Source organism: Vicia villosa, unplaced genomic scaffold, assembly GCF_029867415.1.
Source record: "Vicia villosa cultivar HV-30 ecotype Madison, WI unplaced genomic scaffold, Vvil1.0 ctg.000879F_1_1, whole genome shotgun sequence".
Classification (NCBI taxonomy): domain Eukaryota; kingdom Viridiplantae; phylum Streptophyta; class Magnoliopsida; order Fabales; family Fabaceae; genus Vicia; species Vicia villosa.
Window position 1 is genome coordinate 391,997 of NW_026705396.1, and position 23,859 is coordinate 415,855.

Genomic DNA, 23,859 nt, shown 5'->3' on the forward strand with positions numbered 1-23,859 from the left:
CATTTCCTTTTGGATACCATAGGCCATATGTAGTAGTTCCACGTAAGTATCGCAGAATTCTTTTGACAGCTTTCAAGTGAGATTCTTTTGGACAAGATTGATATCTTGCACACATACACACACTAAACATAATGTCTGGTCTTGATGCAGTAAGATACAATAGTGAACCTATCATACCTCGGTATAATTTCACGTCAACCTCTTTACCTTTCTCATCTTTGTCTAGATTTGTATTTGTTGCCATAGGTGTGTCAATTTCCTTTGCTTCACTCATTCCAAATCTTTTGAGCAGCTCCGTACAATATTTAGTTTGATTCACAAACGTTCCATGACTGAGTTGCTTGATTTGTAGGCCAAGGAAGAAATTTAGCTCACCCATGAGACTCATCTCAAATTCACTCTGCATAAGCTTAGAAAAGTCTTTGACAAGTTTTGCATTAGTGGACCCAAATATAATATCATCTACATAAATTTGGACTAAGAGAATATCCATATCTTTTCTTTTAATAAAGAGAGTAGTATCAACTTTACCCCTAGAGTACCCTTGACTAAGGAGAAATTTGCTCAAACGTTCGTACCAAGCCCGAGGGGCTTGTTTAAGACCGTATAGAGCACGTTTCAGCTTATAAACATGAGTTGGATACATGTAATTCTCAAAGCCGGGTGGCTGAGCAACATAGACTTCTTCATTTATATAGCCATTTAGAAAGGCACTCTTAACATCCATTTGGAATAGTTTGAAGTCTTTAGAACAAGCATAAGCAAGTAAAAGGCGAATAGCTTCGAGACGTGCTACAGGAGCGTATGTCTCTTCATAATCAATACCTTCCTCTTGATTGTAACCTTGAGCAACTAATCTAGCTTTGTTTCTAGTAATAACACCGTTTTCATCAAGTTTGTTACGAAAAACCCATCTAGTGCCTATTACTTGATGATCTCCCGGATGAGGGACTAAGTCCCAAACATCATTCCGTTTAAATTGGTTTAATTCTTCTTGCATGGCCATTAGCCAATGCTCATCAAGTAATGCGTCCTTTGCGTTTTTCGGCTCAACTTGTGAAACAAAAGCAAAATGATGGCAGAAGTTACTTATCTTTGAGCGTGTTGTAACGCCCCTTGAGATGTCTCCTATTATATTGTCAATTGGATGGTCTTTCACGTTTGTCCAGGCCTTGGGAAGTTCTTCATTGTTTGAGATGCTTTCTTTTTCATTTTCATTGTGAGACTCATCTTTCTCTCTCTCAGCATCTTTCTTTACAATACTTTCATCCTCATCTTCCTTATCCTTTACAATGTCTTCAGTGGATGGGCCTGCACCATTAAATGAAAGACCTTTCTCGACATATTTTGCATAAGATTCATCAAAAGAAACGTGTACTGACTCTTCTACTATAAGTAATCTCTTATTATATATTCGATATGCTTTGCTAGATTGTGAGTAACCAAGGAATATGCCCTCATCAGCTTTAGCATCGAATTTGCCAAGATTATCCTTACCATTGTTCAAAACAAAACACTTGCAACCGAATACATGGAGATGAGATACATTTGGTTTTCTACCCTTTAGTAATTCATAGGGAGTTTTGTTCAGTATAGGACGTATTGTTATCCTATTCAAAACATAACATGCTGTACTAATCGCGTCAGCCCAGAAATACTTTGGTAGATTACCCTCATTCAGCATTGTTCTTGCCAGCTCCTCTAGAACTCGATTTTTACGTTCAACTACTCCGTTTTGTTGAGGTGTTCTAGGAGCTGAAAAGTTATGCTCAATTCCATGTTTATCACAGTATTTTTCAAAAAGAATGTTTTCAAATTCTCCACCGTGATCACTTCGAATTGCAACTATTTTGTTGTTCATTTTGTTTTGACATAATCTTGCAAATTGAGTAAAGGCTGAAAAAGTTTGATCCTTACTAGGTAAAAAGATTGTCCAACAAAATCTCGAGTAATCATCGACAATGACAAAACCATAGGTGTTTCCACCTATGCTTTTAGTCCTTGAAGGGCCAAAGAGATCCATGTGAAGTAGTTCAAGAGGGCGTGATGTTGAAACCACGTTCTTTGATTTAAAAGAGATTTTTGTTTGCTTTCCCTTTTGACAAGCATCACATAGATGATCTTTTGAAAACTTCATTTTGGGTAAGCCGATTACTAAATCTTTTGAGACAACTTTATTTAGTAAGTCAAAATTTATGTGGGCGAGACGTCTATGCCAAAGCCATGAGTCATCGCCTAGAGCAACTAGACATTTGGTACTAGACTTAGATACCTCATCCAAGTTTAGCATGTAGATGTTGTTTACTCTTAAGCCCTTAAACATAATGTCTCTTTTCTTAGTATGTTCTATTGTGCATCCAGAATTTGTAAACATTACTTTAAAATCTTTGTCGCACAATTGACTTATACTTAAAAGATTATGTTTAAGACCTTCTACTAGCAGCACATCAGTTATAGTAGTGGTAGAAGGGTTACCAACACTTCCTTTACCAAGTATGGCTCCACGATTGTTATCTCCATAGGTGACATACCCCTTTTTCTTTGCTTGAAACTCAACGAAAAGAGATAGGTCTCCAGTCATGTGTCTTGAACATCCGCTATCAAGGAACCACAACCTTTCGGCAATGTCAAGACACTTTTCCTGCAAGATTAATTTAAAGAGGGAGGTCCCCAATTTTCATTGGGTCCTTGGTAGTGAGTACACAATTTGTTGCACTTAGGCAACCATTGAAATACTCCTTTAGGAACTAAAATTCTCCTAAATTTGCATTTTTCAATGGTATGTCCCTTTTTGCAACAATAATGACAGGTAATATGATGAGAATATGGAGTTTTGCTAGTTGATACTTTTGGTACAAAAGTGTATTTACTATATAAAGGAGTATACGATCTTTTGAACTTGTTTGGATCAACCGCAAAAGTCACTTTTGGTTGTAGAGCCTTGTCTAACTTGGCTTTTAGATCTCTCACTTCTTTTTGCCAAATGTGACATGTCTCACAACCAAACCATGATGTAGGATCTAATTCAACTTTGTCCTTTTGAATGTCTAGCATAGATTGTTTTAAAGCTTCCATATCCCTTTCGGTTTTCTCAACTTTTGATTCAAGATATGAAAATATTTTCTTATTTGAGGCCAAAAGTTTGAAAGCTTTAATTGCATCTCTATGTAATTCTTCAAAAGCAAGTTTTAGTTGAGAATGAGATACCTTATCTACGAGTTCAGGTTTAAGATGACTTACAGCTTTCTTTTTCTTGTTTTGATGAGCCATGAAACATAGGTTTGCTGATTCTTCTTCATCGCTTGACGAGCTTTCACTAGATGAATCACTTTCCCATGCTATGTAAGCTCTTTTAGATTTGTTATGACCTTTGCTTTGGTTCTTCTCCTTTTCTTTCTTAAGGTATGGACAATCCGGTTTGTAGTGACCGGCTTTCCCACAATTGAAGCAAAGACCTTTGATCTTTCCTTTGTTGTCGTCATCTTGTTTGAACATGTTTGATTGCTTTCTATAGTTGATCAATCCTTTGTCGGAATGTTTTGCTCCATTTTTTTTTAGATATTTGTTGTATCTTCGCACAAACAGTCCCATTTCCTCATCATCGGAGTCTTCGTCATCACTTGTGTCACTATCCTTTGGCTCTCGTTTTGAGGTCTTGGAGCTCGAAGCTTTTAGAGCTATTGACTTCTTCTCTACCTCTTTCTCCATGTTCTTTTCTTTCTTTGTCCTCTTCTCATGCATGTCAAGGCATTTAAGATGCTGTTCATGTTCCTCTAGTTTACCAAAGAGAGTGGTAATGTCTAAAGTGTTGAGATCATTTGCTTCCTTAATTGCTGTAACTTTGGGCTGCCATTCCCTGTTCAAACACCTTAAGATTTTGTTAGTAGCAACTGCATTGGAAACAGGTCTATCAAGAGAATTTAATCGATTTTTCAGGTGAACGAATCTTTTCTGCATGCTTTCGATGGTTTCACCATCTTCCATGTGGAAAAGTTCGAACTCTTGAGTTAACGTATTGATCCTAGCTAGTTTGACATCATCCGTTCCCTCGTGGGCAACTTGCAATGTGTCCCACATAGCTTTAGCTGATCTACAATGGGAAACGCGATAGTATTCATCAACTCCTAGAGCTGAGATTAGAATGTTTCTCGCTTTCCAATCGTATGCATATTTCTTTTCATCTTCAGCATTCCAAGTATCTTCTGGTTTTGGAACAACTGCACCAGCTGCATTTGTCATAGTGATCTGAAATGGACCATTGACAATAGCTGTCCAGATGTTCCTATCAATTGCATTGATATGGACACACATACAATCCTTCCAATAGCCGTAGTTTTCTCCGTTGAAAACTGGAGCTCTATTATGAGCCCCTTTAGGTCCAGAAGCCATCTTTCCAATAAGTGTTTCACGTAGCACGGAATAAACCAGAGCTCTTGATGCCACTTGTTAGACGCTGGCCTATAGATCTAGAGGGGGGGTGAATAGATCTCACTAAGTTTTTACAGATTTTTCTACAGACTTGAGCGAAAGCGGTTCTGAATCGACTTGCGTCTATTCTGGACCGCTATTGCAAAGGTCGTATGTGTTTCAAAACCAAAGAGTAAGTGGAATTGATGGTGAAGTAATATGATAGCTAACCAATACGTTTAACAACTGAAATCCAATTAACTTCTAGATTGACAACTTTGATTTGCAATGCAGTAAGATTGGATTAAGCAAAAACACAAACACTTGGTGATAGGTTCAAATTGATAGTGATTCAAGTTGTGGTGAATTGTGATGTTTGTGCAGAACTTTAATTCACAATTTTAACACTTGAATCGTTGATCAATTTTGCACTTATAACCAATTATGAACAGAAAGTAAAAGAGAAAGTAAAAGCGACAAGAACACGATATTTGTTTAGGCAGTTCGTCGATCGTCCTCGCTACGACTACGTCTGCCCCCAATTCCAAATTGAAATTGGGTAATCTTTCATTAATGTTGAAAGTAGTATATACAAAGAAGATAACAAAGCGATAAACGATAAACCAATTATGTCGATCCTTTGAATCTTCTTCCCCCTTAATCTTGAGCCAGATCAAGGTTATCCAAGAGCTTCACTTTGATTCCCTTCTGCAGTGTCTTGATTCCTTGAACTCCCCGTTCCTCAATCGTTACACTCAGCCGAATCCTCAATGAACGCCTCTTGATAAAAACCCCCAAGAACCACCCGTCGTGGAGGACAAAACCCGCAGATTTTATTCACCAACAAACCCCACAAACCTTCACCCACTAGGAATCTTCAATTCCGTTCCATGGACGTTATCGAACTCATCACTAACCCGCAACGCAAGAATGATTATGTGTAATTGTGTTGGAGATGATGAAGAACGAAGATGAGAAGCGTTTGTGTATCTTTCAGTCGTTGGTGTTGCTTGAATAATTACCCTTGTACAATATATATGATTGCATAACAGTTAGAACCAAGAAAAACTGATTTTTGAACTTTCTTGATCAGTTAGGTCGACCACTTGTAGTGCTTAGGTCGACCTAACAGAGCTTGCAGAATTTTGCTCCCAGTTAGGTCGACCTGTTGAAGGAGTAGGTCGACCAGAATCCTCTTCTGATGCATTCTGGGGACATTTTCACAGATTAGGTCGACCTAGTTGATGTGTAGGTCGACCTAACAGGCTGGTATGTAGAATTCATCAATTTAGGTCGACCTAAATGATGTGTGAGTCGACCTAGCAGGGACATATGAGTTTTTCTCCATTTTAGGTCGACCTGGGTTGATGGTAGGTCGACCTAACTGCTGTTTTTCTGCATTCTTCTTGTTTTGCTTGTGTTGAGGCAACCTATAAACACATACACATAATGGGTTGACTTATGAGTGATCAATGCTTGCTTTTCTTTAAGTTTTCTGCTTCAGTCTTGTTGTTTGAATGCTTATTTGAGTTTGCCATGAATCAAAAACATCTTTGAGTGTAATCTTGTATTCACAGAAACACAACGCAAAGATCGATATTGTTTTTCACAAATTAACTACCAAGAATATGATGAATTAAACGCGAACCTGAAAGGATTGGAAGTTTTGAGAGAGGAAGAGAATTGAAAAGATGACGACGGAAAGTGTTGTAATGAGCTTCTTATTCTTCTTTCACATTATTTATAAATATATTTGAATCAATAGTTTTCGTATATAAATTTCAATTTAGATTTCTATTTTTAGATATAACCAAATCTAACTTCAAAAATAATCAAACACATTAAACTCAATTATACATTTTTAAAATTATATTTGATTTTTTAAAGGAGAAACTAAAGACACTCTTATCAAAACTTTAAAATATACATATTTTATAAAATAATAATGGTAAATATAATATAATTAAATATAATTAAAATTAATTATACAACATATAATCAAATCTATTTTCAAAAATAATCAAACACATTTAATTCAATTATACACTTTTAAAATTACTTTTGATTTTTTAAAGTTGAAACTAAAGATACTTTTATCAAACATTTAAAATTACTTATGATTTTTTAAAGTAGAAACTAAAGATACTCTTATCAAATTTTAAAATATACAGATTGGTAGGGAGCATAGAGAATTTTTGATCAGCCAGGTTACTACTGAAGAGATTGAACAGGCCCTCAAAGGTATTGGTGATCAGAAGTCCCCAAGGATAGATGGCTATGGCTCAAAATTTTTTAAAGCTTGCTGGAATACTGTTAAGGAGAATGTTATAGCAGCCATTCATGAATTCTTCAGTCATGGGATGATCTTAAGGGACTTCACTAGAACAGGGGTTACCTTAATTCCAAAAACATCTGAGGTCAAGCAAGCTAAAATTATAGGCCTACTGCAAGTTGTTCCACTATGTACAAAATGATTTATAGAATTATGACTCGAAGGTTGGGAATTGTAATGCTTAGCATCATCAATATCAACCAAGCAGCATTTATTCGAAGTCAAGTCATTCACAATCACATAATGTTAGCTTTTGAACTAATGAGGGGTTATACAAGAAAGGGTGGGACTCCAAGAAAGGGTGTGTTGCTGGCCTGATTGCTGCTATCATAGTATTCAGTCGTTGAGCCTGATCACCTCACTGACTGCATATATGATGGATAGGATCACGGTGGAGCCACCACGAGGATGCGTAAGATTCGAAGCGACTCAAACTGAAGTGGTAGAAGCTGGTTATGTAGAGGGAATGTTGGGTTTGTCAGGCGTAAAAGGAACAACTGACACATAATAGTTGACAACCCAACAATCGTAGTAAGGTTTGAGACAACTGGGAGTTCCAAGATTTCGATTAGACAGAGTAGACCTTCTCTTAATCTTTGTAGCAATGAAGGAAATTCATGAAGCACTTGAGTAGTAATGTAGTAATGGAATTCTTCGATTGAGCTGAGCTTGAAGCAGTTAGGTTTTTGCTACGCGATCAGGGTGCCAGTAGTGGACATGGATAGAGAAACTATCGGATGGACAAAGTGTTATACTCCGACTCGTTCCGGTGTACTTGGAGATGTGAGACGTTACCTTCCTAGGGGTTGATAGGATGAGTAGGAACAATGATCTACATTCGAGGAAGTCTAGGGTACCTGTTTTTGTGGAAGGAACTACTGCACCTCCTTGTTATTCTGACATGCGTGAGTCCTAGAACTACGATAGGTGGCAGATGAATGGATGGATGTGCAGAGTGTAGTAATCCATGTGTCCCTAATAGTTGTGATTCATCTAATCCCAAGTGATGCCGTAGAACTACACTAGGTGTTAGGTACTTAGGTGAATTAAACTAGTGGTTATCTACAACATTGGCGGGCTGACCGCAGTAAGTGATTGTTGTTGTAACCATGGTACTACTATATGGTGAAAGTTATCTTTGGGAATCTTTCGAGTGTGCCTTGGGTGAATGATTACATCCTTGGCATGGGAAGTCGAACAGGATTCTTATAAAGTCAGATCTAGCTTGTTGCAATCAGAGGGAGTATATATTAAATGTGTGAAATTCTAAGGTTTTAGCATCCTAAGGAGTGTGATTGGAAGACCTTGAGGAGCGAGGACCTTAGTGGGGACTATATGGTGAAAGTTATCTTTGGGAATCTTTCGAGTGTGCCTTGGGTGAATGATTACATCATTAGTATGGGAACTCGAACGGGATTTTTATCAAGTCAGATCTAGCTTGTTGCAATCAGAGGGAGTAAATCTTAAACGTGTGACACTCTTAGGTTTTAGCATCCTAAGGAGTGTGATTGGAAGACCTTGAGGAGCGAGGACCTTAGTGGGGACTTGTCCAGTTATTGTCGATCGTCGCTATAGGATACGAGTGTAGATTGTTATACACTACTGAGTAGGTTACTTGAGTACATGGCCTCGGAGTTGGACCACCAAGTTGGTACTACCAGACCAGTATAACACTGTATTATCGCTATCACGCACGAGACGCGTGAGTTTTCCTTTCCTGGCAGATGTGGAACAGTGTTGACCTGGTACTCAAGGTAGGATTCAGATTGGTATTCGTGAGAAAACTTTAGATTCTACATCGTAGATGCTTCTTGTTTCGTCGGAATTTGTGAACCTTGTGCGTAGTGTTCAAGATGGGATGTGTGTAATCATCATGTTCCTACCAGCACATGGTGAGACTATTCTTTAACTTCGGTGATCAGAGTATGAATGGATACAGTGTACCTTGGGTTAGCTCAATGCGAGATATATAGGGGAGTATTGGTAGATCCTCATTAATGAAAGAATGTTAGTCATGGAAAAGCAGAGATACTTTAGTTTTGAGAAGTGTGAGAAGTCTGTAAGAAAGTTGTTCAAAGTGCGAAGTGCAATTCCTTACATTGCATTGATACTTTAACCATCGAAAACGACGCATTGCGGAATCACAACCGAGGAAGTTAGTTTAGTGTCAGATTCAAAAACAAAAGGGGCATTGGATGACTGTGTGAGTGAAGTGCGACTATGAAGGAATGTTATATCGGTTAAGTCACACGATTTACTAGAGGTGTTGTCACACAAACGGTAAGAAGTCATATGGTTGAGAATAAGTTATGGGAAGCGTTGGCAGAGTTATCATAGCAGTTGTACGATGTGGAAGCCGGTAAGGAAAGACGAACTCCTACTCATTAAGTATTCAGATTTAGACATCCTAGAACCAAAGTGTGTAACCAAGTTATGTTCAAATGAACCTAACCCAGAATGACGGAGAAGTTAGTGACTTGATTTTTGGGAATTAATCAATCTCAAGGAAAATTTGTGGATGAGTGTGTTTGGGATTTTAGCACGTACCATAATTGGAAGAATGCCACGAACCGTTTCTATTAAGAATTGAATATGGTGTAGTAATGGAACAAAGTGGACTGTGGACATAGTGTGATTCAGAGGACTTCAAGAAGTGTGTGACTCATTGAGATCAGAGTAGCGCAACGGATATGAGAAAATAACCAGATAAGCCTATAGTAGGTATGGGTGGACTACTCGTAGAAGCAATGTTTTGTTTATCTCAGTCTCTCTAGGATCCACCATAATCCAGAGAGGTACTAGGGATGGACCTAAATTAAAGAGATTCCATGGTTGACATATGATTAGATATATTCATGGGTCGTTTGTTGAGCTTATGAGTATCGGGGATTGGACAGAGCATCATGACCATTGGAATGTTGAATACAAGTAAAGGATTTATCTGACGTGGACTCATTCTGGCTATGTCTGGTGCATTACGAGTGTGCGTGAAGACTTAGACCACTGTGGGTTGACTATTAGAGTTCACCTTTCATCGACAAGACTTTGTGTGAAGTTGTTGGACATCGAGAATGTAGTTGCATAATGGTACGCCCTTATGGCTTGCAGTGGCAGATATTTTGTCTAAGATCGAAGAAGGATCAAAGTAAGAGTTTTGTTGTACGAAGACGGTAAACTTGGACCAAGCCATCATAAGCATATGGGAATCAGAAGTTAAGACCAAGGAATTTGGCAATCATCTGAATGACATTGTATGGACTCGAGTGGATTACTAGAGTTTCCGAAGTTATGAAAATCCAGTGCAAAGTAGTGGAGGTCTAGGACCTTGGAAGGATTTTTTCCCAGGTATGTCAAGACGTAGTCTGAAGAGATGTGTTGCATGAGGATTAAGGTTTCTGATCATGAACAGTAGAACACAAGTGTATTGGCGGATTGTGTTTCCTCGGATGGAACTACACTCAGGAAGAGTCGTAATGTTTATCCAAAGGAGGAATGTAAAGGACATTTCATCACCTCGTTGAAAGAAGACGCCAGGAGCTTGTTTTTATGGTGACAATAAAGAATTTGAGGGCGAATTCTATTTAAGGGGGGAGAATGTAATATCCTATATTGATCTAAACATGATTATATAATATTAGTAGAGTAATCAAGAGTGGCATTGAGGTAATTCTTCTTAAGTGCAAGGACCATAATGGAATTAATGGAATTAGTTGGAATTGAACTAAGTGGCATTGTTGTAAATCCCACTTAGTTAAAGGGCATTTTGGGCCAAGAGAGAAAATATATCATTAATAAGGGTTTATTTAGCTTATGGGATCAGATTTGGAAAGAAGAAGAAAGAGCTTAAGAGCAAGATTGAAGAAGAGAAGCTCATGTTCATCATCTTCATAAACCCATTTTCGTATTCCTGTAGCATCCTTCGCATATTGGGTCATAACTTTTCACTCACAACTCTGATTAAGGTAATTCTTAAAGTTCCGGAATCTACACAAAATTCTCTTCGTTTTGGTATATTATTTCGTGATCATAGCTTCTTTATTGATGAATAAAAATGCAAATGAAGTTGGGTGATGCATGCTGAAATGAGTTAGAGAAGGAATACGGGTTTGGTGAGCTTGGAGGGGAAACTTTGGCCATGATGGGAGTTCTAATGCAGCATGTGTATCTTCCTAACCTCCATTTAAACAAGGTGAGTTCCATAGATAGGAATTTGGGTAGGTTTTGGGGAAAATGCATGTTAAGGATTTAGTTTGTGATACAATCTTTGCATGCTTGATTGAATGATAGGAATGTGTTTCCATGATGATAATGTATGTTTTAGATCATTATTATATGTTGGAATTTTATTTGAGATGCTATAGAATGTTTGGTGTTGCTTAGAAATGAATTGGAATGGATTTAGAAGCTTTAAAATGCAGGATTTTTGGGTCTGTCAGTCATGTAACCGGTTACATGGTTGATGTAACCGGTTACATGTGTGAAAAGGGTGAAAACACACAGTTTTTGGGTCATGTAACCCGTTACATGATTCATGTAACCGGTTACATCATTGTTGGACAGATTTTTCAAAACTCCGGAAATTCATAACTTTTGCATCGTAAGTCCGATTGGTGCGTACTACGTACCGTTGGAAAGCTAGTAACACATACTATCTAATAAAAATGGTCCCCAAACCAGAATGTTGGATTCAATAATATTGTAACCCCACTTAGTGAGCCTTGTCGGGTGAAATTTTATGTTATTATTTCCCCCGAGAGCAGTTTCGTTCCGTATAGGGAACCGAATGCCTCCTTAGTTGTGTGAGACTTGTTTAACTGGTATTTGAACATGCTAATGTTGTATATGATCATGGATGTGTTGATTTTTCAATATGTGGATTATTAATTAATGCATTATATTGATATGTTATATGATAATCATATTATGTTTATCCGTCTGTTCCGATTGATGTTCGGAGATGGTTGCTTGTTTGTGGCGTGATGCTATGTGTGATAATGATCACTTATGTTTCGTTGTTCCGGTTGAACATTCGGAATTGTTTGATTTGTATGGCTCGATGAGCATTGATTGATGTATGCTTGAATCGAAGTAGACATAGGCTACTAGGTGGTAAAGCGCTCATGACATTATTACCATTGCGGTGGCTGAAGGGTTACCTTCAGTAGGAAAACACCGGCATATTGGTAATTCATACACACCTGAGCTACCATTGCGATGCGCTCAGAGGGTATTTATGGCATTTCCTCTAGCAGGTAAACATCTGCGTGCTTGGTATGGTAGGGATATGATGCCACGTAGGCAATATCATGTCAGGAAAACTCACCTCTGGTGATGTCACGTAGATAATCACTAGGCTTTCACCCGGTGGGCTTGTGTAGTCATTATGGCGTATTTGCACTAGCGGTTACACATCTGCGTATAGATGATCGATGGGGTTGTGACGCCACTAAGGCAAGGTTACAATAGGAAAACTCGTCGCGGATGGAATTCTATGTAGGAATGATCTGTTTCATCTAGCGGTGTGCATGTGCAAGTCTCTTGACGCGTAGGCACAAGGGATAACCCATCAAGGGTGTGGTATAGCGTAGCCTAAGTAGAAAGGTAGAACTTACTTCTGGATTCCTCGTACACGAGTACGAGTCTGCATACTTGTTTGTGTGGCTCGAGGATAATTTCCGATAGCAGGAAGACAGGTAACCCCGGAAGACCTGACCTTGAGGGTTGCGCCCGACAAGAGGCTGGCAAGTAAACCCGAAAGACCTATTCTGAAGGAAACTGGTACTCATGGTTGTTTGTTGATCTCATTGGTTAGTCAAGGGACTTCCAATATGGATTGTACCCTTGTTATGTGTTTGTACCTGGCCGTGAGGAAAACCCCGGATCCACGGCGAATTTGTTTGTTTGTATGCACCTTGTAGAATCGAGTGAACCCGTAAGATAGGGGAACTCGCTGAGATTTAGTAATCTCACCCCAATCCTCTTATTATTTTTCAGGAACAGGTTAGAAGTAGAAGAATTGCTAGATGGTTTGTCTTGAAGACGGTGGATGAGCAGATGGCAAAATGACCTCATCATATCTTATCTTTCTGATGTGTATTATTATTGACAAGCTAATTGTATACATTTTGTTCAAGAATGCAATCATATATGGTTTTTAATTCTTGTCATTTTTCCACTTATGTATGTTTCTTGTGCCATTTTAGCATCGATACATATTATTCTAAATGTATATGTACGGGGTGTTACACCTTTGCTAATGATATTCTTTTGTTTTGTATAGGAGATGCCATTTATGTTCAAATGTTGCTGAGGACTGTTAAGACCTTTTCAGAATCCACAGGTTTAATGATTAATCCTCGAAAGTGTATAGTCTTTTGTGGTGGAATGGACAGAGGAACCAAGGACTTAATGGTGCAGACTACTGGTTTTGATGAGGGTCACCTGCCTACGAGATACTTAGGGTTCCTATTACTAGTAAGAGATTAAATATTAATCACTACATACCATTGATTGACAAGATCATGCAGAGGATGAAGCACTGGACTGCAAAGCTGTTGAGTTACTGTGGTAGAATCATGCTTGTGAAGAGTATTGTCTTGGCCATCGCCCAGTATTGGATCCAATGCCTGCCCCTCCCACAATTTACTATAACTAGAATTGATAGAACGTGTAGAATCTTTATCTGGACTGGGAATACTGATGCTAGCAAGAAGAGTCCTATGGCCTGGAGGACTCTCTGCAGCCCTAAATTTAACACCCTAAATTCTAGATTAATTATTTATTTAATTAAATTGGCATGAATATACGAGTCATCGTGAAGTATTCGATGTGTATATATATATATATATATATATATATATTTGATGTTTTAGTGTTTTTATGCGAGACCTTATGGTGATTCATGATGTTTTGATGAATATGATGGTTATGTGAGTTATCGTGAAGAATTTGATATATATATATGATGTTTTAATGATTTTTGTGAAGTATTTGAAAATGTGATGATATGTTGAGTCCTTATGATGGTTTGTGATGATCTGTGATGTTTGAGATTATGATGACTTATGTGATGTTTTGATGCTTCATGTGATGTTGTGGTGATTTGTGTGATGCTAATGTGTATTGAGGAATTTTGGAGTATTTTAGAATAATTTAGAATAATTAGAACAATAAGTTATTTTAATTAGTAAAATATAATAATATTAGTGTTAGAAATACTAAGGGCAAGAGTGGTCATTTGTGAAGAGTAAGTGAGGACAAGATGGGAAGACCATATTAGGGGTCCTAGGGTTAAAAAGAGAAAAGAGGAAAAAGGATTTCATTATGTACGATCAAAGTTTAGAGAAGAGGCAAAGGAAGAGAGACTTGGGGCACGGAGAACATGGAGGAATTCGTAGAGAGAACACGTCGAGAATCAAAGCTAACTACAATCTAAGGTTTGGGGAGTTTATCTAGATTATCATGAATGGTTTAAGTGATTGATAATTGTATGATTTGGTTTTGGGAAATTTTGGGTTATGAGGGTTTGATGATGATATGATGAATTTTGATGATTTGGATGTGTTAATATGCAATAGATGATACCCATAGGTTAGAATGCATAAATATGTATTTGGATTATGAAATATGGTGATTATAGGGTGTTTTTAGGGCTTAAGATGTGCTAGTAATAGTGCAACCACACTTTGCGCTATCGCCACCAAAAGTTTCACCTCGTTTGGCCTCATGAAAGATATAGTTCAATCCAGCCCGAGTCATATTGTCGACCAATTGAGAGTAAAGGATGTTGTCCTTAAATCTATGCTTCAATACCGTAATGCTTCGGCTGAACGAGGTTTCTATCTCATTGTGTTGATTTTTAATCATGAGATTTACGGTGTCCCAATCTCGACACAAGTCACCCTTGCTATTACCCGACCAAATTTTCAAAGTAGCATGTGGACTGACATTATCAGTCCATGCACAAATAAACGTCTCCTTCACCTTGTCAAGAATGGTGCTTTCAACAAATCGGGATACTTTTCACATACCTTCTGAAATTACAATACGACATCGGCGTATAATTCTTTTGTCAAAGAGCTTGCAAGACGACCCCATGCCAACATTATTCGGTCAACAACCACTCCAAGCTTCACCGATTTCCCACATTCGGTCTCTACTTGTTTCGTCCCCACAACGGGTTTAACCTTACTTCTCACATTACATGCTATGTGATATCGACAAAGTAATGCATTAGAAGAAGGAAATACCTTTGCAACCGCATTCATATAAGTGGTATTGCGTCCCTACTTGTTGCTTCAAAAGTGACCGACACACCTCCAATGCCCACCTAAAATTATCCTTTTTTTCACACTAAAAAAAGCAAAACCAACGGCGTACGTCTTTTCGGTGGATGTAACATTGACCATCTCAAATAATGGAAGTCGATACTCATTGGTCTTGCAGGTAGAATCGAGAAGGAGCACTATCGGGAAAGTGTTGAACAACTTTATCGAATCCGGGTGAGTCCAAAAAATATCTCGGACCGTAACCCCGTCATCGCAAGTTCTGTACCGCGACATGTATTTGTTGTCATCCAACATTTTCAACAAGTGTTGCATCTCACTCATATCTCCCTTACTCACCTTATTATTGCGGTACCGTTGATTATACACTTGCCCTATATTTGATATGTTGTCGGGTTCCTTCCTTTTCAATGTGCAAGTATATTTTTCGGTTGGACAAGATTCAAGGACATGTCATTAATACATGTCTTCTCTTCCGGATTGAGCTGACATACACTAGGATGTCCTTGTAATTTTGCGCACAAATCATGGTTATACAAATAACAAATAACAGAGAATCTCCATTTCTTGCTAGCCAACATGTAACTACAAATTTTAAATGGACACTCGCATTTCCTAGTACCCGTGTCGTCTCTTTTAAAATTCCTCAGAGGAGGATGGTATTTCCCGCTTCTTTCGCACAACATTGTTACGAAAGGGTTTCTTCTTGTCGTACCATTATCCGATCTTCCTATTACCGCACTAAAACCAATGCTAGTTGCACTCCTACGAATCCATGTTAACATGCTTTCACGATCATCAAAGTCTTTCTTGCTATTAAAGTCCTCATCGAAGTCTTGCGACTACCCTTCAACATCGACTAAAAGAACTACTTCTCTTGCCATATTATCGGGGTGCACCATACCTATTTGCAAACAATTGCCAAAATAACAAAAAATTACAACACTACTGGAAAAATCAATTCAGGGATTGTTCCGTAGATGCACCTACGGAAGTGTTCATCTTCAACACGTACCGTAGATGCATCTACGGAAGTAACGTTACTTTTTTTAACAGAAATTTAATGCATAATGTGAACAATGCAATGGTTGAAACGAATATTTAGGCTTAAATGCACTTTTAGTCCCCCTTATTTTGATGATTTTAACTTTTTAGTCCCCAAACTAAAAAAAGCCAATTATTAGATCCCCCATTTTTAATTTAGGTGAATTTTTTAAGGTCCCCCATCACTTAAGTGCATTTTTAATGACATGACAACTAATATTTGGTCCAGTCACTTGCCACATCATTATATTTATTTTGAAATTCAATTTTAATTCTTAACTTAATATTTAATATTTCTAAAAACATTTTATGTTATTTTAATTTTAGGTTTACGCTAAATATGTTAAGCTCCTTACCTTATACCACCTTCGTTCTTCTTCAGTTTAACTCTTAACCTAAAATTTGGTCTGCTTGCTCATTGCTCAGTTCTCACTCACAGTTCAGCTCCTAACCAAGTTCGATTTGGTTTTCCTTGCAATGTCATAAAAAGTTTCCAGCTCCACTTTCGTCAAAGTTGAAAGAAGATGAAAAGTTTTGCTTCAAGTACGTATTTCTCCATCTTTGTATGTGGTCCTAATGTGTTTTATACCAATTTTTTATGTTTGTGTCCCAACTCTTTGAAACCCTAATTTTATTTGTTTGTACTGATTTGATTGTGGTCCCAATGTCTGAAACCGAAACATTGTTTAATCTAAAACCCTAACCCTAAAATTTGTCTTATTCAGGCCAACTATTGCCCATAAAGTTAGGTTAAGTATTCACCATCGTGATAAACTTGTTCACAGTTCTGTTAAATGGTACCTAGATGGGGTTGTAACAGAATTGAATTGGGCATGGGATGTTGATTATATATCATACATAGAACTAGAGAAATTGATTCATGAGGTGGGATATACAAGTTTGAAGTGTATTTGGTATGTAAATCCTAGGTTTAGTTTTGCTAAGGGTCTGACATCTATAGAAAATGATAGGGATGTACTAAGATTTATTAAAGATGTTTAGGCATTTGATATTGTGGAAGTATATGTCGAGCATGCTATTGATATACCTGAAATAATAGATGAGGGTGCAGACACGGATGAGGATGGTACTAATGTAAATGTTGAGAATATGGCTGAGGGTGAAAAAATGAGTGCTGAGGGTGAGAATAGTGCTGAAGGAGTGGATAACGCTGAAGGTGGAAAAAATGTTGAGGGTGAGGATAATGTTGAGGTAGAGGATATGGCTGTTATTTATAAATGATATAGTATGATTAATGCAGGACATCTAAATATTTGGAGTGTTATGGCAACATAATTTACCCAACAAATGGACCACAATTGTGGCCTGTTATGGATGGACAAGGTGCAATCAACACACAATTGATGAGAAGGGCTATTGGATATCCAAAAAAGATGAGGAACAAGTCAATTGATGAGCCAAGAAACCCTAATGTGCTGCCAAGGACTTTGACAACAATTTCATGCAGGAAAATGTGGAGCTGTTGGGCATAACATAAGAAGTTGCAGACAGATCCATACCTGTTGGTGGGAACAAGAAGGCAAAGACTAAAGGAAAGGCAAGGGTTAAGGCGACTGCAAAGGTTAAGGCTACTGAGGAGAAGGCAAAAACAAAGGCTACTAAGAGTAAAGAGAAGGCAAAAACTAAGGCATCTGCAAAAACTAAGGCATCTGCATCTGAGATTGCTTCATCATCTCAGGGTCCACCTGCAACACAGCCAACTCAAGAATAGTTTTAGGAATATGTCATTTTGTTAGAATATGTCATTTTGTTATGTATTCTTTGGCAATGTCATGAACAAGTTACTGTCATGTTTATTTTGTTGTACTATTTTGTTATGTATGATTTGGTAAGATCATGAACAAGTTATATGTCATGAACAAGTTAAATTCAAGCTATGAAATTGTTATTTTGTCAATTCAATTCTATGATATAAATGCTGTCAATTCAATTATATATTAGAACCTGCCAATTCAAGACAATTTAACACAACTTCAATTAAAACACAAGTTTACATTACATTTGAAACCCATAATCCATTACATTTAACATGAAAGAAGAAGTTACAAACAAGTTTACACCAATTGAACTGACAACATACGTTAAACATAACTAAAATCTCATGCCTTAAAAACACAATAATCCTACTTCATTACATTTTGCATCACAAGTCCTACTGCTAAAATAAATGTCATTGAAACAGAGAATTTCATCAGTAAGTTCATTGCATCAACTTCATCTTCACTTATGCTACTTTAACATTAGATTCATCCACTCTAGTCCTTTCTTGCTCCAATTTTTTCTGCAGTGAAGTAATAATTTCCTTGGCCCTTGAAGGCAGTTCATCGTCGTACCAAACAAAGTGGCTACACCTTTTATGGCCCTGCACACCCAAAAAAATGTCTACCTGGGTTCGTATCAGTCTATGAGGTCATCAATGGAGCTTCAAGCCCACACATGCACTCGCTTCGAAACACACATGAACGTGTACCTCCGATACTACTGGACTTCGTGCATCGAGATATCTTCAGAAGCTCAAACTAGAAAATGAAAGAAGAAGAAGAAAAGGTGATGAAGGAGGAAGAAGAAGACTTTGCCCTAGGATGAAGAAGGAGACTACGCTTGCATTGAAGGATGAAGAAGACAACCTAGTATTTAAAGTTTTTTTAGTCCATTAAAATAACATAAATGTTTTTAGAAATATTAAATATTAAGTTAAGAATTAAAATTGAATTTCAAAATAAATATAATAATGTGGCAAGTGACTGGACCAAATATTAGTTGCCATGTCATTAAAAATGCACTTAAGTGATGGGGGACCTTAAAAAATTCACCTAAATTAAAAATGGGGGACCTTAAAAAATTCACCTAAATTAAAAAGTGCATTTAAGCCGAACATTTATCTGAAATTCAGTATTATTTTTCTCCCTTTGATTTGTTGCACCAAAAAGTTTGATTTTTGGAATGAAAAATGGTATCGGAGAAGTAGGGTTTTTAGATTGTGGAGAGTGAGTGGTGGTGAAGAAATGTAACAATGGGGGAGTGATCTTGCTGGTTCAAACTATATCAGATACTTCCGTAGATGCATCTACGAAATAATGTGGCGCTAAGCCATTCTGTGGATGCACCTACAGAACAATCCTTGAACTAAATTTATGTGTATTTTATTCCCATTTGTACTAGTTTATCATACTTCTGTAGATGTACCTACGGAACGCAACAATTTAAAAAAAAAGGTACTTCCGAATGTACATCTACGAAAGCAGGGGGCATAATTGGAATTTCACGCAGTGTGCAAGAGAATCACGAGGTGCATTGATAAATTCACTTATTGGGAGGGTTAGTATTCCATGTCCACCCATAATTTTAGATAAAAAAAAGTGATAAAAAAAAGATAAAAGGAAATTTGAAAAGAATTAGAAAGTAGGATAAGTAAAGAAGGGGTTCAAACATTGATCTCTTTTAACAAACAAGCGAAACTACTGGGCCGGCCCATCAAGTGTTTTGTCTAGGGTTTGGATCATTTATAAGTTTATCCCTGATAAAAACCATAGCTAGGGTTTCTGATACACTTCACTTCCTCAGCAGTGTGTGATTTCGTTGCCTCATTCGCCTCTCGATTCTCACACTGCAAGTTCGTTGTTTTCTCTAGCTTTGCTCCTGATCTGTATCTATACCATTTTCGATTTCGTTAACAAAATTTCGTTGAATTTTTATGCAGGCATGGCTGAAGTTGCTCAAGAACCCGTTGTTGCTGTTTCAGATCCCTCACAGATCGAAGTCAAACTCTTTAACCGCTGGAGCTTCGATGACGTCCAGGTAATTTCAACAATTTGATTTGATTTGGTTTTCTAGGGTTTGAACTATCTGTTTAGGGTTTCAATTCATTGTTACACATTTCTGATTTTTGTTTGTTTTTGTGGTGTTGTAGCTCTCTGACGTGTCGTTGAGTGATTACATTGGAGTTCAGGCATCCAAACATGCCACATACGTTCCTCACACTGCTGGGAGATACTCTGTTAAGAGGTTTAGAAAGGCTCAGTGTCCCATTGTGGAGAGACTCACGAACTCTCTCATGATGCACGGTAGGAACAATGGAAAGAAGTTGAAGGCTGTTGGAATCATCAAGCATGCCATGGAAATTATTCATCTGCTAACTGACCTGAACCCGATTCAGGTCATTGTTGATGCTGTTATTAACAGGTATGATTTGTTTGCTGGGAAATTAGATATCTAACTCGTGGTTATGTTTTTTGATGGCTGCTGAAATTTGAATTTGATGTTTATACATTTGGTTTTTAATTATTGTAATGAATTTATTTTGATATGGAGGATGGAGTGACCAATATTTGTTTCCCTATTGGTTTGATAGTCTAAATGATGCAATTGGTATCATGTCTGACCATTCTCCTTACATTCTAATTCATTATTTCTCAACTATTTCTCAAATATGCAGCTAGATACAGTTAGATATGTTTGTTATTTTATGGTTAAAATAAACTCTTCACACTAAATGTTGTTAGAGCATGTTATTTTATTGTGGTATACTACCACTCCTGTGTTATGACTGTCTTATATGTGTTTTGTTATTAAATCTAATTTGTTATAAAGCTTAAAACAATGACAATCTCTGTTGGAGAATGACATGATGATTGGTTATTTCCCTATTGGTTTGATTGCCCGAATGATGGCGTTTTTGTATTAGCTCTATCTGATCATTCTCCCTATCTCCCAGATTATTTTAATTTTCTACTAATAATTAGATGAGTTTTTTTACCTATTTTTATTGTAAAGACAAACAATGTTTGTTTTGTTAGAGCATGCCAACTTTTGTGATATATGACTTCGCATGTGTTATTTATGACTATCTAAGATGTGTTTTAAAGTTAAATTTACTCTGGTTTTAGAACAAGTAACAATGCTAAGCGGTAGTTGCAGAATGACATGATGATTGGTTATTTCCCTATTGGTTTGATTGCCTGGATGATGGCATTTTTCGTATTAGCTCTATCTGATCATTCTCTCTATCTCCCATTTTATTATAATCTTCAATTTAACTTTTTTTTTTATATTTATTTTTTTAAAATTTCAAAGTAAACTCTTTTAAGATGTATTTTGTTAGAGCGTGCCAACTTTTGTGATATCTTACTGCTCATCGGTAATGATGTTTTGACGTGTTTCAATGATTAATCTATTTTGGTTTTAAAGCAAATAAGAATGACAATCAGAGTTGGAGAATGACATGATGATTGGTTATTTCCCTATTGGTTTGATTGCCCAGATGATGGCATTTTTGTATTAGCTCTATCTGATCTTTCTCCCCATCTTCCTGTTATTAATTATAATTTTGAAGTAATAATAAGATATGTTTTATTTGTTTTTTGTTTTAAAAATAAATCCTTTACTATGTTGTTTGAGCTTGCCACTGCTCATTAGTTATGACTGTATTAGATCTGTTGTGTAAAATCTATTTTGGTTTTAAAACATATACCTAAGACAATTAGAGTATGAGAATGACATGATGATTGGTTATTTCCCTATTGGTTTGATTGCCCTGATGATGGCATTTTTGTATTAGCTCTATCTGATCATTCTCTTGTAAAATATTATAATATATAGAATCATGATTGTTCTTATAATAATTTACAACATGGCTTACCCCCTTAATAAGTATAATTTTGATTGTTCTTTTTATTAAATCAACATCAATCCACACCCGTAATATTTATTTCTATATACTTGTTTCTTTTGGCCAGTGGTCCCCGTGAAGATGCTACTCGAATTGGTTCCGCCGGAGTTGTGAGAAGACAAGCAGTTGATATCTCACCCCTTCGCCGGGTTAATCAAGCTATCTATCTTCTCACTACTGGTGCACGTGAAGCTGCTTTCAGAAATATCAAGACAATTGCTGAATGTTTGGCTGATGAACTTATTAATGCAGCAAAAGGTTCATCCAACAGGTATGCTTTTAAAATTTGATATCTGGTGCTTATAATTTGTGATGAGTTAAATCGTCTGTCTATTTTGTTGAAGTCTTATTTTTTCGGTGTCTTACTGATGAGTAAATATTATACTTTGTTTCAGCTATGCAATCAAGAAAAAAGATGAAATTGAAAGAGTTGCCAAGGCAAATCGTTAAGCAGCTTGTGACAGCAAGCACAGTATTGTCATCATCAGATTTTGTTTTTTCATGTACCTTTATTAATTGTGTTTTTGACTTTAGTTTCATAGCTTTTCACTGGCGTACATAACGAGTAATTTTCTTTCTTAAACGTGAAATCTGTTTTCCTAGATCATGATGTGTTTGATTACCTTCATAAATTATAATATGATAATTTGAATGATGGTAGTGTTTTATTCCCACATAATGGCTCATTTATGCTTAATCATGTGACTTGTTACACTAGATGGATTTACATGCTTAAATGACTAACATCTACTAAGGTTGTACGCATGGCTTTCTATCCTAGATACTAGTACAAGACACTCATGCTAAATATCCAAGTTTTATTAAGGTTATCCTTGTACAAGTTGCCCATGCTATATTCAGCCTACGGTTTTTGAAAGCTACACGTACTTCTGTAAATCAAGGTGGGAATGGCATGGAACGTGCGGTAGCGCCGATCTAACTAGTTTCCAAATAGATGCTCAATTGTTTTGGAAAAATTTGAGTACCGAAAGTTTTTGCCCAACAATCTTCTATAAATTATTTGATTTTTTACAGAGGTGCAATCCAACAATCTTAAACTAAGCTTTTTACTAACTTTATCAATGAGTGAGATAGGAGAGTTGATAATATTTAGGATACTGGAAAAAAAAACATTTATATAGGAAAAATTTGGTTTAAAAAGTATATCGGACTAGTAATTGTCACTTAATTTCACAATGAGTGATCAATGTCACTATTTCACACATTAAAAAAATGTATTTCACATATATATTAAAAAAATGTATAAAAGTAAGAGAGACAATCATGTTTTACTATTGTACCCTTATTACATTGTCCTTATCATAGAGAACAATGAATTAATTAAAAGGTAGAATTATGATAATGATGAATTAATTAAAAGGAAGAATTGGAAAAAGTAGGGGTGGCAAAACGGGTCAGGTCCGTTGGGCATGTCTGTTTTACTCGCACTTTAGTGCGGGGCGGGCCAATGATTTAGACCAACACCCTCTAATGTGACCGCTCCGCTCTGTTTTTTATGTGGGCTTTTGCGGACACATGAATTTTTGTATTTTTAGGCTTAAAAAGAGCGAAGCCTACGGGCCTGCCCCACCCTCATTTTTAGTGTGGGGTAGGTCAAAGTTTTAGGCCCACATCCTTAAGTATGTCCGTTCTGCCTCGTCCTATTTTTTTGTGGGCTTTTACGGGGCGGACCTAAACCGGTCGGGCATGCCCATTTGCCACCCCTAGCAAAAACTGTATTGGAAATTGAAATGTGTCATTTATTATGAGACACTATTTTATTTTAAATGAGTCACTTATTGTGAGACGAAAGGAGCATATAGTTGAGTTTTCGTTTTTTTTTTAAGAAAACTTCTTTGGCTCTGTTTGGTACAAATAGCGGTTGTCTGATAAGCTAGCTGATAGTTTATGGCTGATGGCCCATGACAGATAGCTTATAGCTAATGAGTAATGACTTATAGCTGATAAGCTAATTGAAGTGTTTGGTAAAATTAACGGTTCAACTAGTTGATTAATTAAAATGACATAAAAGACGTTTAATATGTAATTATTTTATTTTAAATTAAAATAAATTATAGAGGATAAAAATGGATTTTAATTAA

At 36.9% G+C, this 23,859-nt stretch overlaps 1 protein-coding gene, 4 non-coding genes and 1 pseudogene across 5 annotated transcripts; all 6 read left to right on the forward strand.

The window, feature by feature from the left end:
* The first annotated feature begins 19,547 nt into the window (after positions 1-19,547).
* On the forward strand, positions 19,548-22,359 carry LOC131631879 (small ribosomal subunit protein uS7). Its single transcript, XM_058902648.1, has 5 exons — positions 19,548-19,702; positions 19,790-19,887; positions 20,000-20,271; positions 21,825-22,028; positions 22,153-22,359. Exons 2-5 carry the CDS (start codon positions 19,792-19,794, stop codon positions 22,205-22,207), a joined length of 627 nt encoding a protein of 208 aa, XP_058758631.1. The 5' UTR covers positions 19,548-19,702; positions 19,790-19,791; the 3' UTR covers positions 22,208-22,359.
* Positions 20,400-20,476, forward strand: LOC131631889 (small nucleolar RNA Z102/R77; annotated as a pseudogene).
* Positions 20,707-20,789, forward strand: LOC131631887 (small nucleolar RNA Z102/R77). Its single transcript, XR_009292864.1, has one exon. It is a non-coding gene; the product is annotated as a small nucleolar RNA Z102/R77 (small nucleolar RNA).
* On the forward strand, positions 21,006-21,089 carry LOC131631885 (small nucleolar RNA Z102/R77). The gene has a single exon (XR_009292862.1). It is a non-coding gene; the product is annotated as a small nucleolar RNA Z102/R77 (small nucleolar RNA).
* Positions 21,304-21,386, forward strand: LOC131631888 (small nucleolar RNA Z102/R77). The gene has a single exon (XR_009292865.1). It is a non-coding gene; the product is annotated as a small nucleolar RNA Z102/R77 (small nucleolar RNA).
* On the forward strand, positions 21,580-21,662 carry LOC131631886 (small nucleolar RNA Z102/R77). The gene has a single exon (XR_009292863.1). It is a non-coding gene; the product is annotated as a small nucleolar RNA Z102/R77 (small nucleolar RNA).
* Positions 22,360-23,859: the final 1,500 nt, after the last annotated feature.

Coding starts and splice junctions, on each gene's coding strand:
- LOC131631879 (XM_058902648.1), top strand. CDS start 19,792: ATGGCTGAAGTTGCTCAAGAACCCGTTGTTGCTGTTTCAGATCCCTCA. Junction 20,272..21,824: donor GTTGATGCTGTTATTAACAG/GTATGATTTGTT, acceptor TCTTTTGGCCAG/TGGTCCCCGTGAAGATGCTA. Junction 22,029..22,152: donor GCAAAAGGTTCATCCAACAG/GTATGCTTTTAA, acceptor ACTTTGTTTCAG/CTATGCAATCAAGAAAAAAG.